The 13,800-nt window shown below is 32.2% G+C and overlaps 1 protein-coding gene across 1 annotated transcript; it reads left to right on the forward strand.

The window, feature by feature from the left end:
• Nucleotides 1-608: 608 nt before the first annotated feature.
• Nucleotides 609-11,643, forward strand: LOC133172569 (lysophospholipid acyltransferase 5-like). The gene is made up of 13 exons (XM_061307491.1): nt 609-734; nt 1,712-1,819; nt 2,718-2,824; nt 4,441-4,572; nt 5,156-5,263; nt 5,404-5,501; nt 6,569-6,677; nt 7,354-7,440; nt 7,865-8,031; nt 8,478-8,625; nt 9,015-9,173; nt 9,965-10,068; nt 10,192-11,643. The coding sequence occupies exons 1-13, from the start codon at nt 650-652 to the stop codon at nt 10,202-10,204; spliced, it is 1,425 nt and encodes a 474-aa protein (XP_061163475.1). The 5' UTR covers nt 609-649; the 3' UTR covers nt 10,205-11,643.
• Nucleotides 11,644-13,800: the final 2,157 nt, after the last annotated feature.

A 13,800-nucleotide genomic window follows, 5' to 3' on the forward strand; every position in this document is an offset into this window, starting at 1 on the left:
ACTCTTTGCTACTTACAAAAGAAATTATTTATTTACTTATTTATTTATTTATTTTTCATTTACATTTATTTCATTTATTTATTTATTTATTATTTATTTATTAATTTAATTTAATTTAATTTAATTTAATTTAATTTAATTTAATTTAATTTAATTTAATTTAATTTAATTTAATTTAATTTAATTTAATTTAATTTAATTCAAATTTAATTTAATTCAAATTTAATTTAATTTAATTTAATTTAATTTAATTTAATTTAATTTAATTTAATTTAATTTAATTTAATTTAATTTAATTTAATTTAATTTTTATTTATTTATTTATTTATTCATTTACTTATTTTATTCATTGGTTTGATTTCTTTCATTCTTTATAACTACTCTAACAACTGTTTGAATTATTTTTAGAACTTACTAAATAATTAATTAATGGTAAATCAATTTGTTTTAATTCTGTCCGTTTTATTGTTGTCGGATGAAGCTACATAGATAAGTTTTTTTCTCATCTATTTTCCTCATCTATTTACTTATCACTGATTTTTGACCTCAACTTGATACCTCTTTTACACAGTCCCGTCTCTGGTAAGCTTTTACTCGGAAACTCTCGCGCAAATTTCTGTATACAACACAACGTGTTGAAAACCAGAAGATGTTGAGCGATGTTGTGAGTGCACTTGCATCCCAAATTGGTGCCAGTGTTCAAGCCACTAGTTTTCTGTTGTCGTTGTTTATAGGTAGGTAAAAGTATATCCATTTGAGGTGCATATTAGTTTAGAGACTCGTGGAAAAAACTTTAAATTTGATCATTGTCCAATAACATGGAGAGGATACACGACCACCAGCTGACCACAGTGTGTTATAACAGAGACATTATAAGCAACATGTAACTATTATTTATATATCTGATTATTACAGTTCATCAATTATGAATTATAACCGTAATAATCAATGCAGTGAAGAAAGCTGTCTTCGTCTGGATTCGTACTTAAATCTTAGTGCGCATATTTTTTTTACTTTTACAACAAAATAAACCATCAAACTGCAGTGGCCTGCCCAGGTATCCACCTTTTCAACATAGAAGAGAAATAAAATGTGATAAAAATAGATACACCATCCTCACAAAGGCAGGGACCAGGTCCTGAGTCTAGTCTTGGCAGTGGGACTCATGACAAACTTCATTTTGGTTTTTTTTTCAGGCCAGCTTCAGTCTCTTATTAAGAAGCACCAATTTAAAAATTGCAGCTTTAATATTTTGTCATAAAAAGTGAACAGAAAGTAAGCAGTTGACACTTCAATGCACATGTTAAAGGTTTTTTGTCCCTGAAAGGCTTAATGTGATTGATTGAAAGATACGAAAAACAATCAGGATTTGTAATTTCCCTGAAAGACATCGCTGCAGTCAGCAAATTAAAAAAAAAATCAGAAAATGGCCAGGAGTGGATAAGTACCCCGATGGTGTGAAGATGAAAGAGAAAAAAAATACAGTAAACACTTTTATTACTGAACCAATATATATAGGCCATAGACAGCCAGAAACCCTTTTTCATCCTGGCATCCACATCAAACGGCACTATTTTATGCGTCACAGGTTAAAAAAAATACATCTACACATCATACTGATTACTAGTACATTGAAATTAACTTATAACAATTGATTGAGATGTCATTTTAATGTTTGTTGCTTATTTTATATCTTGAGTTGTTCTTTCAGGGTATCCTCTGGGATTTCTCCACCGTGCCTTCATTCATGGAAAACATGAAAACATTCACCATTTATACTTCACTCTAACGGGAGTTGCTGTGTATTACTTTAACTTTGGTAAGTCTTATGCATGATGACATAATGTGAAATTTGCATATTACATGTACTATACATATAAACTGCTTTCATTGCAACATGTATTGTCATGATTATAGGTCACTCACTATGAATATCAAGTTTTAAAGCATAGAATTATTTTCTAATGAAACATTGAATTAACCCTAATATTTATTCAGTATACCATGAATTTAACATGATATAGAACACCAGTGATTTTTTTAGGGTCGATTTGGGGCTCAAATTTGGCACCAGTCCCAATTGAAAATAGGCCTGTATTTTCCAAAAATATAGTGGAAGCCTCACTATCACCAATTACCTTAGAAAATACCTTAGAACAGAATTGCTGCATATTTGATATAAAGGGTTCATACTAAATTTTCTTAGTGTGATCTAGGCAAAATGTGAAGCTTCCTTAAAATTTGTAGATTTCCTTCCTTGATACAGTAGTAGAAAAAACTACATGGCAGCTAAACCTTTTTTTTTTTTACACAAAGTACAATAAGATTATGTCACTGGCAGAGAAAATGTTTAATACCTGTCCTTGCCTTACTGTGTTATACTGAGATACTTTGGAAGCTTGTTCTTGGCACCAAGATTCCATAATATTAGCTGAGGCCATATCAGGGCTTTAACCCAAGTTCATTTGAACAAGTTCAAAATCACTGGTAGAAAAATTGTATAATCTGAGTTTATTTTATAACTTTTAAAGAAAGAAACATTGGATGCAGCACTTTAAAAAATAAGATTGAAGCTGGGGTACAATTTTGTGGGCTCACAGTACCTTAAATTTAATTTTGTTCAGCTTCAGATCTTTGTATTGGAAGCAAAAAGTTTGAGATTTTTTACATTTGTTTGAAAAAAAAGCAAGTTATGGCCTCTTTTTGTATTGTTTCAGGGTTATATTTTATTCATCCCCTCATCAATATTATTGTGATCTGTGTTCTACTAAGAGTGACTGGTGGATCCAGGATTTCAGTGGCCATTGCTTTTATCTTTAATTCAGTAAGTATTCTAGCTGTTATTATTTGGGCAGAACTTTATAAATCCTTCAGCTCATTATCAAATGTATTGAGCAGTACTTAAATTTTAATGGAAATCTATAAATGGTTTTTTTTTTTTTTTTTTTTTTTTTTGGTACTGGTATCAAATATCCTGGTGTCTGAGTAACACAGGCTATAACTGACATACAGATGTTGCTGTTTATTTTCTGTTCAATAAATATTAAAGGAGAATACAAAACTGTTTAAGATTGCGTAAGGATTATTATAGTCTTTTATACAAAACTGTTTAAGGTCCATTGATACTCTGATAAGAGAGATAACTCTTAATGATATAAATGCCTATTTATTCCTTTATAAATTTGTCAAGTTGAAGTGTCTTTTTTGTTCAATTTTGCCCCACAAGCTAGGCTATAATTGTTTGATTTTTACTAAACAAATACATTTCTTTTGTAAAATCGTAAGAGTTAAAGAAAAAAATTTATATGAATGAGCAGAGGGTTTATGAACCTTAAGATTGCATAAGGATTATTATAGTCTTTTATACAAAACTGTTTAAGATTGCATAAGGATTATTAAAGTCTTTCATACAAAACTGTTTAAGATTGCATAAAAGTTATCATAATCTCTTAGTAGTCTTATAAAGAGATAAGAGTCTATCTACCATAACCTTGTGCATGTAGCATAGGGGATGAAACATGCTGTTGTGGGACATTACATTAGGATGAAAGTCATTCTCACTGCCACATTGTCTATCAATTCAAGTGATATTTTATTTGTTATAGTGGCACTTTCAGTTAGTTGGTTCACCTGAGTCAATGTCCCAAACAAAAACATTGTTTGATAAAAGACATGTACACTGCACAATACAACTAGTCATGTTTCATATAATGCATGTGACCTGCATTGTTCTAATGAAGGATCTGATTTAAGCTTTTTGAGCACTTCTTCTTATAAGTACTTCTGATTCAAGTGAAGACAAGATTCTCAAAGCCTGAATTTGATTCCGCACTACATATGAGGTCTTTTCATAGGCCAAGTGGCTCTAAAGATAGAAGATATATTAAATTACTACACTCTTCATTCTCTCAAGTTAAACAGTGGAACATGGATATGTATATACATCTTTCATTTGTGACATAAGCTACTAGATATAATTTTTATTACATGAAAGAAACGATTTTGCACATAAATATTTCCAAGCATGTCTTAATCAAACGTTTAACAGTAAGCCATAACGGGTGTCATGCTGACCTAAGGAGGATCTACATAGTTAAGGCATTCAGGATTTATTTGAAGAGGAGTTAAAAATACCCGTGTCATCAGATGTACATATCATCATGTCCTTTTACTAATCATATTTGTAAGCTTAATTAACAATTTTTCCAATTAGCAGTACAAAATTGCTAAGTAAGCTGTATGAGACAACATGCATGAGACAGTTTCTATGGTGGATCTTTCTTACTTGCATGCATTGGAGAAGCTCAGCTATTGATCTCTGTATACTTTATAAATAAATAAACTTACTTTTACAGAGTAAAAAAACTGTCACTACTTAATCATATCGGATGAGATTTATTACTTTTGTCATTATGATTTTGTTTTTATTTTTTTTTTTAGGGTTATCTGTTGTATGGATATTTACAAATAGCCAAGGAAGGCTATGCGATAACATGGAGCACCCCGCACTGTGTATTAACACTGAGGCTGACTGCACTGGTAATTGATTATTACGATGGAAAGAAATCAAAGGTACAATCCTCAGATTCTAGATCTGTAACAAAGGTCAATTATTTAAATTTATGTCAACTGTAATGAAATAATTTTTAAAAATTTTCTGTTTTCTACATATACTGTGTTTATCCCACAGTGAAATACAATATATTATAATAGTGTACTGTGCACTCAAGGAAGTTAGTGTGAATTGTCAGGCTTATCACTTCCTTCCTAAGTTAAATAACTGACTGCAACCAGAAGGTTACTGTAAGATTAGGGAAGGAATACTTTTTGTCTAAGCTTGTCATCTTGTTGTTGTTTCCAGATATTTTTTTATGGAGTACATATCTCCTATTGCATTTTACTGGCAGTTTATAATACATGTACACATGTTTCATATAAGTTCAGGTTTAACTTAAAAGAAATTTAAAATCTGCAAAAATAAAGAATAAAAATAAATATGCTATAAACTCTCATCATGAGAAATCTGAAGATTTTCCATGTCTATATATACATTTTTTTTTATTTGTAAATGAAATACATGTAGCAGTGTCTGTTTTTAGACATATCTAGACTTTTTATATTAACTTTAAGAAGCCTTTCTTTTATTCTTCAATAGGATAAGTTATCCAAGGATCAGAAAGAGAACTATATCTCAGACCTTCCTTCTCTTCTGGCCATGTGTGGCCATTCCTTCTTCGTTGGTGGGATGTTAGCTGGACCACAGGTAAACAGGCTTACCCTAGTTCAGTATTATTGCTGCTGGTCTATTTGTTAGAGCCATGTTTTTCTTTACAGACAAATACAACTGGTTTCCCTGTACAAATTGTGCTGTTTTTTTTTCAATTCTTGTGCTATCATTTTTAGTTTGGGATGAGAAAATATTTGGCTTTCACAAGAGGAGAGTTTAGTGCCCTGATGGCTAAAGATGCCTCTAAAGAAATGCAAAACTATCCTCCTGCAAGGTAAACAATGTGTGTCAAATTAAGGATAAGAAAGTGTAATGTCATTAAGATAATTGACAAGGATCCAACATAACTAAAAGTCTATGATGTTATCACCCCCCCCCCCCCCCCCCCAATTCCTCCCAAGTAATCTTTACCTAGTTCAAATAAGCAAGACAGATGCATATCACATTCTGAAGTAGTATGAAACAACATAAGCCCTTGAATTTTGTCTAAATAACCTTGGTTACTGTTGGCAAACCATCTGGCCATGGTCAAAAGTAAACTTTTTTCTTAAAGTGTGTTTTCAGTGTTTCTCTATAGCAAAAATATGGCCCAGACAGTAAATGAATTTTTTTGAGCTTGTCCAAATGATGTTTTTTCAGAATCATGGCATATCACTTCATGAGCAATCCATCCATTTGTCACTGTGAGCTTCTTCAAGAGAAAAATTAATATTTATCAATATTTATCAATATTTTGCCAATGACTTGGGAGGTGTGCAAAAAGCTACTGGTCAAGACACACTTTCAGATCTTTTAAGTGATCATTCACTCAAAATTTATTGAAGCAAAGAACACCACAGATCTAGTACTTTTATTTGCTTGTGACCTTGAATTTGCCAATGATAATGGGTCAAGGTCATGGTATAATCTGTGGTCTTAAGCATTATTTTTTTTTTTCAAGTATGAGCATCCAAGTGTTTCTATATTGCGTTTTGGCATGAACATGATACATGTACTTAGTACATTCAGATGGATAAGGTGATTCCTGTTCTCCCCTCCAAACTGTTTCTAGGGAGGTTGTGTTCCCAGTATCTCGAAAAAGTTTATTCTTTTCTAAATATATTAATTCAGATTGTTATAGATTTCAACATACTGCATTTATTTGTAGTGTGGGTCCTGCCCTGACTCGACTGAGTTTAGGTTTACTCTACATTGTCCTGTTCCAGACTAGTAACATTCTGTTTACTGATTACTTTTATTTGTAGTGTGGGTCCTGCCCTGACCCGACTGAATTTAGGTCTACTTTACATTGTCCTGTTCCAGACTGGTAACATTCTGTTTACTGATTACTTTTATTTGTAGTGTGGGTCCTGCCCTGACCCGACTGAGTTTGGGTCTACTCTACATTGTCCTGTTCCAGACTGGTAACATTCTGTTTACTGATGACTTTTTCTTCACACCACAGTATCAGGTTAGTCCTTAATCAGTCTGGTTGAAGCTACAAAAATCCAGTCCAATGCTTAAATGATTTTGATGGACTTTATTTCATGTATAAAAAAAATAACTGAATCTGATTTATGTACTATTTAAAATAAAAGCAAAAAATAAAAAAAAAGTCAACTTGAATACTGTAGATTGGCAAATAATCACAATGGTTTTAATTTCACTATGTTTGCAATTCATTATTTTTCCGCAAAATTAAACCCATCGTGAATGCAATCAATAGTTTTTAAAAATGCTTATACAAAATTTAAATTAAATTCTTGCAGCATGAAATTAAAACCATCGCAATTGGTACTTTTTGAGAAATTGTGAAATTTTAACACCGTGGAATTAAAACGACTTACAGTATTCAGTACATGTGTATACCCTTTCAAACAGAAGGGAAATGAAGGGACAGCTTATTTAGCCACAAATACAAAGTTGAAAAAAACTTATATTAATAGGTTTATGTATGATAAGAATTAAGAAATATATTTTTAGCCACCGTGCACAAGGTATTTTAAAAGGGGACAGGTAAACTTATATTCAATTTTGAGTCTTAATGGATTTTTTTGGAGAATGAGAAAATAACCATGAGTCAGATCAAAGCTGTATACAGTAGTAATAAATGAACTGATAATAAATAAGTTGATTTATGGTTGCAGGATTTAAGACTACTGACCAAGTGTGCCTACATACTGGTGTGGGGACAGCTTCATTTCAGAAAATATGTGGGAATTTGGCTTATCTGTGTAAGTTTATTTTTCTTACTTTTCTGTGATTACAGTTGGTACAAATACTGCAAACTCTATGCCTCAGGTTGGTCAAATTATTATTGAGCTTGTGAAAAATTAAGTAAACTTTAATAAACCTCATGGCTTAGTAAAAAATTGAAAATAAATTTCATGTTGTATCAAGAATTTCAAAAGAAACAGAGATGAAATTGTGAACTTCTGTATTTGTAACTTCGTTCAGATTCAGGAATACCGTATATAAAAGATCACAGAAATCTGTAGCCATTATTCTCCATTAAACCACAAACCTTATATATAGTCCTCTGTTAAACAATAGTAATTTGGAAAGTACCTGACATTAAAAGTTATTTTCAAGCAGTGCTAGCAGTATTGTATGAAAAATTAATCCTTTTATATATATTTTTTTATTTTTGTCTTAAAGGAGGGCATTTGTATTCTAATGGGACTGTCATACAATGGAAAAGATGAAAATGGCAACATTCTCTGGGATGGTGTGACTAACGTCAAACTGTACCAACTAGAGACATGCAGTACATTCAAAGGAGCCATTGAGGCTTTCAACCACAACACCAATAACTGGATGTTTAGGTACTTAGTACTCACAATGACTGTACAATACCATAAATATTGATCTGGGAATGTCTAGGGTAGTATATATAACATACCATTTGCATTTTGCAAGATTTTGTTGGGTGTTTTTCTGTTGATGACAGTAATTTGATATGTAGTTTGTCTTCTAAATATTTTTGCAGAAAATGTTCTTGCAAAATTTCTTTCTTCAATATGGTCCTAGGATCATGGAGCAGTCTTCGACTTCAAATTTCAGTCATTCATAAAATGAATATGATAAAGTGACACTTGAAAATAGAAAATAAACAACATGAAAGGGAAACAATTCTAATAGCATTTCAAATTATTTGTGTTTTCTGTAATAAATATTTATGGCATGTACAAATTCTGACTTAAGTCTAAAATTGCTTCATAATTCTGGGGCCTAAAATCCAGATTTTTTGAAAATATTGACTCTTTTTCAGATACATATACAAAAGACTACAGTTTCTAGGCAATCGTTTAATATCGCAGGCTGTGACTTTGGTGTATCTTGCCTTATGGCATGGGTTAGCATCAGGGTACTATATGAACTTCTTCCTAGAGTTCATCATGGTCAACACCGAAAATCAGGTAGTAAAAATTTACAGCAGCTGATAATTTTAAAATTTTATGAATTATTTGGTTAAAATATCCACATGGGGAAGGAATAAGTAAATTCTTATATCATTTCAGAATCGAAGGAATAAGTAAATTTTTATATCATTTCAAAATCAAAGGAATAAGTAAATTTTTTTATCATTTCAAAATCAAAGGAATAAGTAAATTTTTATATCATTTCAAAATCAAAGGAATAAGTAAATTTTTTTATCATTTCAAAATCAAAGGAATAAGTAAATTTTTATATCATTTCAAAATCAAAGGAATAAGTACATGTAAATTTTTATAATCTTGAGAAAAAACTTTCATGTATGTCTAAAAATGATTCAGTACAATTAAAATATTTTCTTACATTTTTTCAGATTATGGTGCTGGAATATAAAATTTCTACGTTACATGAGCTCAACAGATCTATTACTCTGCAACCATTCCTTTGGCTGGTCAAGAAAATACTGGTGTCATTCTCTATAAGTTATGCCTTAGTCAGCTTCTGCATGTTAACCTATGACAAGTTTTTACCGGTAAGTGATTGTTCATTTTTACAGAAAGAGAATTTGTCTGGGGTACAAACACTTGCTTTGTCATTCTTAGAGCGTTTCATTTCTTTCCATGTTCTATCCTGTTTGCTTGTAGATAAGTTTCAGACTGAATTCCATTCAGACTTGTAAGGAAGCTTTGTGGCACAAAAATGTCCTGCTTAGATGGGGCATGTTTTTTAAAAAAAATTCTCCAGTTTATGTCTGTGAATTTGATTGAAAAATATGACATTTTCAAATTACTGGGAATAAAATAGTTCTTTATTAAAAAAAAAAAAAAGAATAAAATGCAAAAATTACCCTTCAAATGCCCCCCCCCCCCCCTCCAATAAAACTAGTAAATTGTAATCTAAACCCAGGAAATATAATAGAGTAAAAAGCATTAAGAATTTATAGCAGCTGCATGTATGATGTCACTAGTAAGAAATGTCCTAAGCTCCAATAGTTAAAAAGAAAGAGAAAAGTTTTTTTTTTTTTTTAAATCCCACAGTTCCCTATCAGTGTAAAAAATGAAGTGATGAAATATGTTAAAATCAAAATTTGGCAAACTTTATGGTACATATGAATGAATTCTAAGGACACAGTTAAATTTTTAAAAATAATTTTTCATCTTAAAAGGAAAGGGGGGATTAGTCCTGCTAGTACAGCTTTCACACTGATTATAACTATAACTCAATAGAGTGGAGTACTAGTACATTGTAATGTGGAATTTTTGTTAAGAATTAAAATAAGCCTGTATATATCTACATCTATCTTGGACAATCCTTTTATTACAGATATACTCCTCGGTGGGATATGCAGGTCATGTCATCTATCTCGGCTTCCCTATCCTCTACATGTTCCTAACAAGAGTTATTCTGACATCCAAAAAACCAGTCAAGTAAGTACACTGCAGAAAACAACAGTTTAGTTTGCTGTATCTTAAACAGAATTTCTAGCCCACCAGAGATGAGGGCTCAATTAATATGTCTGATCAATAATATATTGTCATTTTATTTTTCAGTAAAACCAGTTAAAGGGAAAGGGAGCAACACTGATGCCCACTTGACTTCCGTCGCAGCTACTAGGCATTCTTATCTGTCCACTACAGACATAAGTGTGGGATTTTTGATTAAGTTTTGATTTTTTCTTTTTCTTACTGCAGAGGATTTAGTGAAGCACCTGTTCATATTCTTACTCTATTGCTCAAACAACCATTAGAAAACAGAGAAGTTGAAGAGTTGAAGAATATTGTTTTAGTAGTTAGCAAAATTCTGGATCTCTAACCAGATCCCAGTTTCCCTAAGGTAAGTTTTTATTATGTTTCCAGTCCTTTTAGATTAGAAGCATTATTTTTGACTGATTTTACTTCATGTGATACTAAGATTTGTACATTTGGATGCTTAGCTAGGGTATAAATCATGCACACAACAAACGTCTGTAATCATGTAATGAAAGGGTAGCTAGACTGAATTTGAGAACAAACACCCAATACCTGTACATGAAATTTACAGCATGACAGGTGGGTGGTCATAATTCACAAAATTCAATGTTGAAATGGCCCATGTAATAATGCACTGCGTAGAGCATTTTATGCATATTAAGATGTCTACTTGTAGTTCCTTTAGAGGTTTGATATTTATTTATTGCATATTTTATTAGTTTTGCCAGAATGATTTATATTAACTTTGAACTGTAAATTGTATCTATTTGTATGTTTTATACACCCTCATTTTAGATATAAAGGTTGGTCAATGATTAAACTTTCAGCATGCTAAAAAAGATCTTTTGTCCATATCTCTAGATAGAGTCATATGTTAAAATTAACAAACACATGTACGGTACTTGATAAATTTTTTTTTTAATTGTTTAATTCACATCCCCATTGTGTAGAGTTCTGCAAGCCTTTTGAATATAGGTATTCAAAAAAAATGACAAGATACAGTAACTGATTTCATGAACACCTTAACCTTTTTGCATATCAAAAGATACAAGTGTTTATATTCTTATAAAGGTGATTCTTTATTTTGTAACTGTGGTTTATGGGAATTAAGAATTTGTTATTTATATACTATTTATTTTAAGCATTGACAATGATTTTTAATATTATTTTCAACAACACTCAGGTAACAAGGCTTGTGGGTTTCTCATAAATGTTCATTGTATTTTGTAAGTGATTTGTTTTTGCATCTTGTTAAAAAAATTGTCACAGTAATAACTCTTTATGTGCCTTAAATGATGTGTTTTTATGAATGTTCTGATTTTCTATCCAACTGGAGGTGTATTTTATTTTTAGGTCACCAGATTCAGTTTTGTCTGTGTTTTTGTCCTTTATTTAAGAAATAAACAACCTTTTCAGTGAACATTGCGTTGTGAACAACATTTGCCCTGTTCTGACATATTCCATAAAGCCCACCTCAGTGAGGAATATAACTTTGTGTTTCTCCCAAAAAGAGAATTTAAAGAAATGGAAAGAATAAAAGTTTGGGTCAAATAAAATAATCTTTTCCAGAACCTCTATGCCTGAGATGATAAGTTTATAAGGAAGCTTCCATATAATATATACAAATGTTCAAATCTTCCAATGGTTATAGGCTTGAATTAGCTCAGATTGTGTCATGTAGATTTTAATATGAGGGGGTGGGGTGTGTTGATGAATAATGGATTAATCATTGATTTGAACAACTATTGATGAAGAATTAATGTTTATTCGATTATTTGACATCAAACAAGCAATATCATTCATAGAAGCAAGAATGGTTGCATTGCCAGTTGTTTGATTGGCGGAGAAGAATGAAGCATTTATACAGTAAATGTACTTCACATTGGAAAGTAAAATAGATTTGATGGTAGAAATAGAAAAATGATGACTTCCATTTGTTGACAATTGAAATGACAAGTCACAGATGTAAAACACAAAAATTCCTAGGTTTGGAATTAACAACTGGACACAAATTTGCGATTATTAATAATCTCTGAAGATACAATGGAAACCTTTTAAGTCCAGTGGGTATAAGTAACTTTCATTTATAGCTCACCTGAGTGGAAGGCTTGAGTGAGCTTTTCTGATCACATTTTGTCTGGCAGCAGGCATTTTAACTTCTTTTCAAGATCCACTATACCAATTTCAACCAAACTTGGCACATAGTACCCTTTGCTAAGGTAGATTCAAGTGTGTTCAAATGAAGGGCCTCTTCCAAGGTGAGATAATTATGAATTAGTAAAAATATTATTGGCATAAGTAGTGTAGATTCAGGTTTGTTCTAATCATGACCCCTGGGGGTAGGGTGGGGTCACAATTGGAGATCAAAGGTTTACATAGGAATACCGGTACATTGGAAAAATCTTTGAAAATTTTCTCTAGAACAGCAAAGCCATAATTAGTCATATTTATGCAGAGGCATCCTCAGGATGTGCTGATTCAAGTTTTGTTCAAATCATGACCCCCCGGGGCTAGGATGGGGCCACAATGCATGATCAAAATAATACTTAAGAATGTATAGAAAAATTAATAAAACTCTTCTCAAGAACATCAAAGACATAATATAGAAGCATCCTCAGTAATGTAGAATCAATTTTGTCAAATCATGACCCCCAGGAGTAGAGAGGGGCCACAACAGAGGATCAACTTATACAAAGGAATATTTAGGAAAAATCATTAAAAATCTTCTCAAGAACTGCAAAGCCATGTTTAGTTGTATTAATTCAGAAGCATCCTCACGTATAGTAGATTCAAGTTTGTTCAAATCATGTCCCCCAGGGGTAAGGTGGGGCTACAATAGAAGATCAAACGTATGGGAGAAAATCTTGAAAAATCTTCTAAAGCCATGTTTAGTCAAATATGTAAGCCTCCTCAAATAGTGTATTCGTGATCGGGAGGCCTGGATTCGATTCTCGTTCGCCGCGCCGCGCCAAACCTAAGACGTAAAAATTGGTAGCGAAGCGCCAGGCACTAGAAGTGAAGTCATGGGTCTTTCGGATGAGACCTTAAAAACCGAGGTCACGGTAGACGTTGGCACGATAAAGAACCCTCATTGCTCAATGGCCCTGAATGCCGGAGTATAGGTCTAAATTAGAAGCCCTTCACCGGCATACGGTGACGTCTCTAAAAATTCTCGAATGGGGCGTTAAACAACATACAATCAATCAATCAATCAGTTAGTGTAGATTTAATTTTGTTCAAATCATGTCCAGGGCCACAATAGAAAATCAAATACATGAGGAAAAATCCTCTAAAGCCACGATTAGTCAAAGAAACATGGAAGCATCTTCAGTTAGTGTGGATTCAAATTGAACAAATCATACCTCCCCCTCCCGGAGGGATTTTTGGGACCACATACATATGTATATTAAATCTTTTCAATACTTAACTTATTTCTGTTTTTTTCCACAGGCACTTGTTTCTGTTATAAATTTTTGACCCATACTATAATAATAAGACTTATTATAGTATGGGTCAAAAATTTATTACAGAAACAAGTGCCTGTGTTTTTTTCCTGGCCACTGGCTCAGGTGAGCGATCCTAGCCAGTGTGCTCAGGGGATCGATGTGGCCCATGGACCTCGTTTGCATCGAGGTGTCGAAACATCTGCCGAAGTTCGCAACCTTGTTCTCTTTTCGTGTCAGAGAGTGT

This window comes from Saccostrea echinata, unplaced genomic scaffold (assembly GCF_033153115.1).
Source record: "Saccostrea echinata isolate AGI-Se365-2 ecotype Australia unplaced genomic scaffold, CSIRO_AGI_Sech_v1 ptg000054l, whole genome shotgun sequence".
In the NCBI taxonomy this organism is placed as follows: domain Eukaryota; kingdom Metazoa; phylum Mollusca; class Bivalvia; order Ostreida; family Ostreidae; genus Saccostrea; species Saccostrea echinata.